General features: G+C 39.7%; 1 protein-coding gene across 1 annotated transcript; it reads right to left on the bottom strand.

Moving 5' to 3' along the window:
- Window positions 1-5,211: 5,211 nt before the first annotated feature.
- On the bottom strand, window positions 5,212-5,803 carry rhoh (ras homolog family member H). The gene is given in 4 exon segments (XM_088341171.1): window positions 5,212-5,252; window positions 5,255-5,337; window positions 5,339-5,416; window positions 5,418-5,803. Coding segments are annotated over 4 exon segments (588 nt in total).
- Window positions 5,804-9,883: the final 4,080 nt, after the last annotated feature.

Below are 9,883 nucleotides of genomic sequence, written 5' to 3'. Positions count from 1 at the left end.
TCTAATCTCCATTCTGGCCTTGCACATCCCGTCAATTCTTGAATGTCGCATCATCAATTCTACTCTGTTTGTCGTTGTCTGCCTCTGTCTCACAATCTAAATATACATATTTATATACAGTGTGTGTGTCTGCAACAGGAGCCGATGCACACACCCACTAATCCGGATTGAGTAACACGATCACGTATCACACACATGTGAAACGTGATGCTCGCTGCATAAGTGAACACAACCAGCTGTGAGACACGCTCCACAACACATACAATGGCATACATCCGTGTCCCTCACACACACGCGACCAACACACATGTCAGGGAGCATTTGACACCTGTCATACAAACCCAAAGGACGGAACACATCCAGGCTCAAATTTAGACTGTATTGTAGGAGTCACCAAGCTTTTTAGAACAGAGTGACTTTTTTGTTAATGATTTATACGCGGCTAACTTTTTGATATGGATTTTTAAAATAACTTTTGGTGTTATTACTATGTTGTAACAATGTTGTTATCAGGTTGTATTTATGAAAAGTAGGGTTAAAATAGGCACAGTCAACAACTCAAACATCTAGCTTATATAATAATGGCAATGAGGGATTTACATATATAAACCAGGACCTGACCCTATATCTTTACCCTAACCTCAGAGATGGCCCAAGGCATCAGCAAACTAACTGGTTGCTTAAGGCCCCCCGAAAGGTGGTTTACATATATATAATTAAATACTGTATACATAAAAGATTATTCCTGTGTGAGTGATGATCACTCTACAACAAAAATACAGCTACCGGCCTTACTGTACGGAGTTTGTATGTTCTCTGCGTGGGTTTCCTCCGGGCACTCCGGTTTCCTCCCACATTCCAAAGACATGCATTTCAGGTGAATTAGCCGGTCCAAATTGTCCCTAGGTGTGACTTGAGCGAGTGAGTTTTCTGTCCCCGTGTGCCCTGCGATTGGCTGGCAACCAGTTCAGGGTGTCCCCTGCCCACTGTCCGGAGATGGCTGGGATGGGCTCCAGCCCCCCCACGACCCTAATAAGGATAAGCGGTACAGCTAATCAGATGAGATGAGATTAAATACAAAACTAGATTTAAATATAGAGCTTAAAAACAGGGACCTCATACATTTTTTTGTTTTCATTCTGTAAAAAAAAATTGTATTGAAATACAACGTCGAACTGTAATGTGATGTGACACTCTACAACAGTGTTGAATGATCCTAAATCACTTTAAGTATTTTTTTTCCAACCAGCCAGACTCTCTGGATGCTCATCATCCCCAAATCTTCGTGACCATGTTTTGATGCACAAAGTCTAATTCATCCAAATATATTAATGTATCACTTCTTAAACTAATACAAAATACTTTTACAAAAATACTATCCCAGAAATACTAATAAATATAACTACAGTAATATGACAAACATACTACCATAGAAATATTCCAAAAATACTACAGGTACTAAAATACTGCTTTGGAAATACTTCAAAAATACTTGTGCATAAATGCTGCAAAAAAACACCACATAAAACTATAATGGAAAACACTACTAGATAAATATTACTAAAAAAAATATTACTACAAAAATGCCACTGGAGAAGTATTAAAACAGAAATACTCCTAAAATGCAACTATGACAACACTACAAAATTTATACTACAAAAATACAACCAAAATACTGCAAAATATAATACTGTACTACAAAAATACTGCAGGTATACAAAAAATATATACCATGGAAATACTACCAAATACAATTGAAATACTACAAAGAATACTTAAAAATAATAATCCAGTAATACTTCAAAAAAACATAAAACTTAGTTAATACGACATACATACTACAAAGAATACTACAGATTTACAACAACAATTCTCCAATGGAAAAACTACAAAAATACAGTAATACTAATAAAAAAAGAAATCTATAGAAAAATCCGACACCAGAAATACTAAAACAAATACCAAAAAATACACCTAAACTGAAGATTTAAAACTAAATATCGAATGAAGTGTTTAAAACAATGACTGAATACATTATTTTGCTTGCATTCTAATTGTTTCAAAACCAATTTAATGAAACTAATCTATTTCAAAAGAAATATATCATGTAAATGACTGCATGTGTATTTATTTATAAATAAATAAAATGTTATCCGTCTGCATGATCGGCCTCTTGGCCATAATTTTTAACCCAATGTACGGACTCCAAATAGTTGCCCACCCATGGAGTAGAAAATGGAATGAGTTATATTAGGTAAGCAAATGATCAAGAAATAGGCGGCCCCAAAAACTAATTTTGCTTGACCCCATAAAGGCCCTGCCTAACCTCCTAATCTTAAATCCTAATTTGTGAAGACTCCTGATTTTGTCCAACCACTATATTTCTTTGTGTAATATCATGTTCATAAAGTTTGTTGGAACATACAGCAAATTGAGGTGATTAAAAAAACTTGCATATCCAAGGTGTTTCCTGTGTGCGCAAAAGCACAAATCACATTTTGCAGGTTTGTGGGTTGTTTTGTGTGTGTACTGTACATACAAGTTTAAATTTAGTATAGTATTTTCTACCAATGCTCATGCCAAACACATCATTGGCCCAATAGGGGAAAAAACAGATTACGAAAGCATATGTGACTTTGTCAGAAGCATAGACTTACACAATATATGGATGGACAAAACTGTGTCAATTTCACCGTGGGAGCAGGAAATAAAATGAAAATGCCCGGGAAAAGAAATCAAACAATACGCATGGATCAATTATTCTTTGTACTAGAAGTCTTCAATATCTCCGGTAATATGAGTGGCTAAGAAACAGAATACTGTATTTTCACGACTATAAGGCGCACATAAAAGTCTCCTTTTTTTTTCAAATTGTGCAGTGCGCCCTGTGTGTCATGTAAAGCGGCAGACAGAGACCAGCTCGATGGCCTTAGGGTTGGGCGCCTCTCCAAGACTGAAATGTCAAAGGTTTGAGCCCTGGCCAAGTCAAGACATATTTGGGTAAAATGCCGTGTTTTTGTGAGATTTGCACATTTTCAACTAAAAGCGACTTTTATGCCTTCTCCCGTGTGTTCATCACAAGTTTCCCAAAAGCAGAGGAGGACACTTGACGTCACACGCAATGCATTGGTTGCAGAAGCACTCACAGATGCTAACGCCGTAGAGTATCTAGCAATTTGAAAGTGATTGTTATCATTCTGGTGCTTTCTTTTCATGACGTTGTGTCATTTTTGTCACCCAATATAGGACTACGGTGGCGCAGAAACTTACAGCGGATTAAAATCAAAAGAATTGACTGACAATGCTTGGGCTAACTTGTCTGTTTTTGTTTTTCAAATTTTGTTTTATCCGTGTATTTAATTTTGTAATCAATACTTAAATAAACAAAAACAAAATTAAGTTTTGCTTTTGTTATAGAAACAGACCTCTAAAAGAAACAGACCTCTAAAATAAGGGTTGCTTGGGCACCTCTTTTAAGCCAAACTGTGTCATATTTGACCACCAGAAGGCACTGTTGTCTAATGCAAATAAAAACTAGTGCCAAATGATCACTGCATAGTAGCTAGATGCCAGACAAATATGGTGGCAACTGCCAAGAATGGAGTCCACTACTGATAAGACAAAGGTTGATAGAAACACCGTTTACATAGACTTGGGCCCCAGCGTTGTCGAAAATAGTGGGTGTATAAGTTCATGTATTCTTGTCTAGTATTCAAATCAACATTTTTCTTTTACTGCATGAAAGTTATTTGTATCACTAGGAGTCACTAAATATTACACACGGCCCCTTTGAAGCTGTTTGCTTAACTCCTGGCTTTGCAGGCAACTTTTATAGGTCAACTTGTTGTGCATTAAATGTTTTATACAACACTTTTAGTTGCATTTCAGTTTATGAAGTGATACATTAATATATTTGGATAAATTAGACTTTGTGCATCAAAACACGGTCACGAAGATTTGGGGATGATGAGCATCCAGAGAGTCTGGCTGGTTGCAAAAAAAAAATACTTAAAGTGATTTGGGATCATTCAACACTGTTCTAGAGTGTCACATCACATTACAGTTCGATGTTGGCAGAAGGACTTACCCATTTTTTTCTCATCGAGTACACACACACGTACAGAAGGATAAGCATGACATTTATTAGACAACGATGCATTCTATTCAACCATTTGTCACAAACCAGATCAGGAAACAGGGAGCAGAACACACTCGCGTAACGTTACTCACAGGTTTTGGGGAGCAGAGAATGAGCGCACACTCGATCCGGGGATAGTTGGTCGCGGAAGTAGATTGATCGGAACGAGGAAGTGGTCAAGATCAAACAGATCGGGACAAGAACAAAACACAGGCAAAAATGGAGATTCACAGGGCTTGGCAAAACAAGAGCAATAAAACACTGGCAAAACGGGGATTCACCGGGCTTGGAAAAACGAGAGAAAAAAACACAGGCAAAAACAGGGCTTGGCAAATCACAACAGAGTTTAGCAGGAGTTTTGCAGACGCTCCAACCCCAGGCGACTCACAGACAGGGTTTAAGTAGTCAGGGAGCAATCTGTCAACGCGTTTCAGCTGGTGTCCATGGGCGGGGCCAATTGGGCGCTGTGGCAACTGTGACAGAACCTGGCGCCATACGGCGGGGACCAATTGTGCGCCATGGCAACCATGACTCCATTGTTTTGTTTCATTGCTGCAAATGTCTTTATCTAAAATTTTTTCATCATACTTAGGCCTAGCCTGTACTTTTTTAAGAAGAGTTTTAAAAATGCTATTTTCGGGGGTGCTTGGGTTGAAATGATCTGCATTTTATCTGCATTTATATATATATAGCGCTTTTCAAGTCAATGACTTCCCAAAGCGCTTTACATTGTGCTTCACATTTCCCAATAGCGGCCGTGATCTGTGCAGCCATGTAAGGTGCTAACCTGCTTATTGGGGGTATTGGGGGGTTCAGTGTCTTACCCAAGGACACTTCGACATGTAACACGGACAAGCCGGGATTTGAACTGGGATGCCTTAATCCTAAAACGATCGCTCTACCTCCTGAGCTACTGCCGCCCTTGAGCATGGGCTGGTTACGCCCATGCATTGAATTAAGGTGCTGAATGCATGAATTGCGCAACACAATAAATCAATGATGACAGTCGTTTCCATTGCATTTAATCATCGATTGTATCCATTGGTTGTTGCGGCTCTAACTGGTTCCCAAACTTAAAAGACATTGCACTGGTTTAAGCTGAACCTGCGTCTTTGGCCTGCTTCCTGTTGTGACTTGTAGCAGTCCGCACGGTGCACTCAAACACTTCCTGGACGCCCCACTTAGACAAAGACGAACACTCCTTTGCCATGAATTTCCTGAGCCACGCGCCTACCCTCAGCTGCCGAGATGCAGCTGCCTCGGAGCAAACCAGAGTCCCACCACCAGGACAGGCACCGACGGTAAGTTCTCCCACACTTCTTTGGCTTGGTGGTAAGACCGGGGTTGGATCTGATGTAAGTTGTCTTGACCCGCCGTGTCCCAAAGACCGAGGTTGATAGAAACGCCGTCTCCATATACTTGGGGCCCCACTAGGACCAGATCGGCTTGGTGGTAAGACCGGGGTTGGATCTGATGTAAGTTGTCTTGACCCGCCGTGTCCCAAAGACCGAGGATGATAGAAACGCCGTCTACATAGACTTGGGCCCCAGCGTTGTCGAAAATAGTGGGTGTATAAGTCTCCTGGAAGGTCGGTGAAGTGAAGCTGACGAGCAATGCGGTCTTTGCCACCCCGCAGTCTCCAACCAAGACCCACTTGACTGACATTTGTACTGCAGATCCGAACTCGATGTTCTCAAATGGTCCGCATGAGGTGTTTTTCAAAGGCGTTCCTGATGAATTGTTTTTCCTTGTCAGGAGCTGGAGAATATCCGCTGAGAAATGTTCTGAGATATGACATTAAAGGGAGAGTGTGTATTATTTGAGAGCTAGATGTCACTGTATAGTGCAGTGCAGGGGTTACCAATGGCGCACGACCCATATATGGCTCTTTTCAGTAGTACATATGGCTCGGTGATAAAATGCTACTAGGGAAGACTTACTCTACCTTGTTCCAAGTCTGATACGCTCAAAGTCGAGTTTGCTGCGCGCAAAACAGAAGCTACTCTAATATAAAAAAACGTTCGGTCCAGTATCTAAACGGCACAGTCTTACCTACAGTTTATAGTCAAGATGTCACACCAACAGACCCTGTTTTGGCTGTAATTGCTAAAGAATCCTTTATAAGGAATAGAGGTAAGAGCTGGTCTAAAATATTTGCGGGTATATAAACCGGAACCCGTCCAGATGCGTCCGAACCGGACAGATTAACTTGATTTGATAAACTAGCCCTAAAAAAACCTGATTCTTTAATTTGCTGCCAAAGTAAACGCAAAGCTTTACTACGTTCGTGTGCACTATAGCGCTTAACTTTGCGTTTTGGCTGATCTACGCAGCCTGGAGTTTATTTGGGCAGAGTCCCTCAAATCAAGTGTGCACTACAACTATAGTAATCCCTCGGTTATCGCGGTTAATGGGGACCAAGACCATCCCAGCAATCATCGGGCAGTGGGCAGGGGACACTCTGAACTGGTTGCCAGCCAATCGCAGGGCACACAGGGACAGACAACTAATTCGCTCATTCACACCTAGGGACAATTTGGACCGGCCAATTCACCTGAAATGCATGTCTTTGGAATGTGGGAGGAAACCCACGCAAGCACGGGGAGAACATACAAACTCCGCACAGAAAGTCTGGAGCTGGATTTGAACCCACGACAGGTTCCCATGACATGGACTGTGCCGCACAAGCGCTAACCACTGCGCCGCCGTGCTGCCGCTTCCAGAAACTTTTAGACTTAAAAAATCACTGCGAGACAAAGGTTAACTACCTGCGAGCTATGGCGAGAAGCGTACAGTACTGTACTGTACTACTGTAGTGAATGGGCCAATGGGGAGTCGAGTAGTCAGCGAGTGCTGGCCAATCAGTTTGCGTTTATGCCCGTGATGCTTAGCGTGTACGTGCATTTCTTTGTGTTTTAAAATTTTGTAAAATGATACAATTACTAATTCTAATTGAATATTTTGTTTTCAAATTTTGTAAAATAATGTTTTTCTAATTTTAATTTAATATTTTTCATTATTATTATTTTCCCAAAATTTTTTGATATTTTTAATTTTCATTATTTTATTTTATTATTATCATTATTTAGACCCCGCGAAGCTCTGAACCCCCGGAAGTGGAACCGCGAAGTAGCGAGGTTCAACTGTATTTTGCGCCAAAATGCGCATCTCAGCAGCATGTAGCGAACTAAAGAGAAACTGAAAATAGCACCAAAAAGAAAAGAAAATTCAGCAGATTAGTATAAGATTTTGCCAAAAAGCAGAAACAAAGTTTGTAAAGCTTGTATCCTTATTGGCAAGAAGCAAAAATTACTTCTGACATGACACAGAGAAAGAACATTTAGTTGAATTTAGTGATTTTGAGTTTAACTGAAAGTTTGGTAAGCATTTTCTTTATCAATATAATCATTTGAGTAACAGTAAGTGCATGGTGTGCGGACACCCCACAAAGGGGAAAAAATAAATAAAAAATACGCAAGAGAAGCCTGACCTGCCCGAACTAATGATGTACATTTTAAGCCCGAGCCCGAGCTTACCTCTAATATGGAACCTCATTAGATAATGAATGTCCACTCTTGTCACACTTTAAGATAAAAACCCTCATAAAAAATGAATTATCCGAACAGTCAACTCAAACATCTATCTTATTATATAATAGCAATGAGGGATTTACATATATAAACCCTGACCCAACCCTATCTTTACCCTAACTCTTTACCCTAACCTCAGTGCTGGCCCAAGGAATGTGCATACAGTACAATTTCATTAGGTGAGCAGAAGGTATGGGCAGCTATGCTCACACAGCATGCACCCCTGTCACTCACACACGCCCACTGCGCTGAAGAGAATTACATCCATAACCCTTTTTTTGGTGACATATTTACAAAAGAACTGTTTGTAAGTTGTTTTCAAACCATTATTTAGGAAAAAATGAAAGGTCTAAATGAGCTTCAATGATCTTAAGTAATGGTGGGAGGGAAATGAGTTTAAAGTAGTGTGTTTGTTGATAACAGACACAGGCTTTGGCATTTTTTGTTAGATTATATCAAATCATCTAAAAAATATAAAATGCACTGAAAAATTAGCTTTTGTATGGAGAGGGTGTTTGGTGGTTTTGCTGAATTTTTTCTTAAAGTAATTGGTACTGATCTTTTTAAAAAAAAACAAAATAAAATCAAAATATTTTACCATAACAGCTCTTTGGCTAAAAAAGGTTTCCAAAGCCCAGGTGTAGTGCAACCCAAAATGTGTACTAAAAAGAGAGAAGAATGCAAATAACCAAGACTCCAAGTGACCAAACCAAACGGTTTTTCATCGCATATTTTCTGCCCTGCAGTTTGCTCGGTTCTTGGGTACCGGACCCGTAGCAGCAAGGTAGTGGACAATTATGTCAGCTCCCTTCAGTTGAGGCTCATTTCAAGTCAAACATATTTCTCTACATGTACTTTTTAAAATGTACATTTATACGATGATTCATGTACTTTGATTATATTTTTTTAAAACAGATGTTATTTTCAATAAATGTTTTTTTTTTACCACTAGGAGGCGATGAATAATACACATTGGACCTCTAAGAAGCAAACAACAATTCAAATGTCAAACTAAAGTAGAGGTGCAACACAACATTGATTTATTTGACAAATAATTGATTATACATAATATTTTGTGATTAATTTGATTAAAAATATAATGTTATGTGCTTCTTCTATTCTTCTATTTATTTTTAGGTAATATTTTTTCTTACTTTTTCTTCACATCAGGGTTCACCAATGTAGTCAAGTCATCTTTATTTGTATAGCCCTAAATCACGAAGAGTCTCAAAGGACTTCACAGATTATTACACTATATTACACGGACTATTTTTCAGCCGACGAGAAGAGTAGGTTATTCATATGCTATGGAGTAGAAGTGAGTTTTAAGCTTAGATTTAAACATTTCCACTGAGGTTGCAGATCGGATCTCAGGGGGAAGAGCATTCCACAGCACCGGTGCCCGGATGGAGAACGCTCTCGAACCAGCAGAACACTTCTTTGCTCTTGGGATCACCAGAAGACCGGGACTCTCAGATCGTAGGCTTCGGACCGGGACATAGGGGCAAATCAGATCTGAAAGATCAGAGGGAGCAAGTCCATGATGTATGATTTTGTACAATACTAAGAGAACCTTGAAGTCACATCTATGGCTAACTGGGAGCCAATTGCAGGTTAGCCAAAATCAGTGTTATGTGATCGTACTTTTTTGTCCTAGTTAAAAGCCTCGCTGCGGCATTTTGTACCAGCTGAAGAGACTTGATTCTAGACTTCGGGAGACCAGAGAGTAGTGCATTACAGTAATCGAGACGGGAGGTAACAAATGCATGAACTATAATTTCCGCATCAGACTGAGACAGTATTGAACGGATTTTAGCAATGTTACGAAGATGGAAGAAAGCGGTTCTAGTAATTTTCTTTACATGCATTTCAAAGGATAGATCAGGGTCAAATATGACACCTAAATTTTTAACTGAGTCACTCTGTGTGATGTGACATTTGTCAATGTTCACAGCAGTTTTTGAGAATAAGTCACGGCATTTAGATGGACCAATGACTAACATTTCGGTCTTTTCAGAGTTAAGACGCAAGAAATTGAGTGACATCCACTCTTTTATCTCAGTGAGGCAGGCCTCCAAATTTCCACAGTTTAGTGTGGAAGATTCCTCCAACGGAAGATATAGTTGAGTGTCGTCTGCGTAGCAGTGGAAGCTGA

Source organism: Urocampus carinirostris, chromosome 8 (genome assembly GCF_059441175.1).
Source record: "Urocampus carinirostris isolate Australia breed hairy pipefish chromosome 8, RoL_Ucar_1.0, whole genome shotgun sequence".
Lineage (NCBI taxonomy): Eukaryota > Metazoa > Chordata > Actinopteri > Syngnathiformes > Syngnathidae > Urocampus > Urocampus carinirostris.
This window is presented reverse-complemented; position numbering and strand designations above follow the sequence as displayed.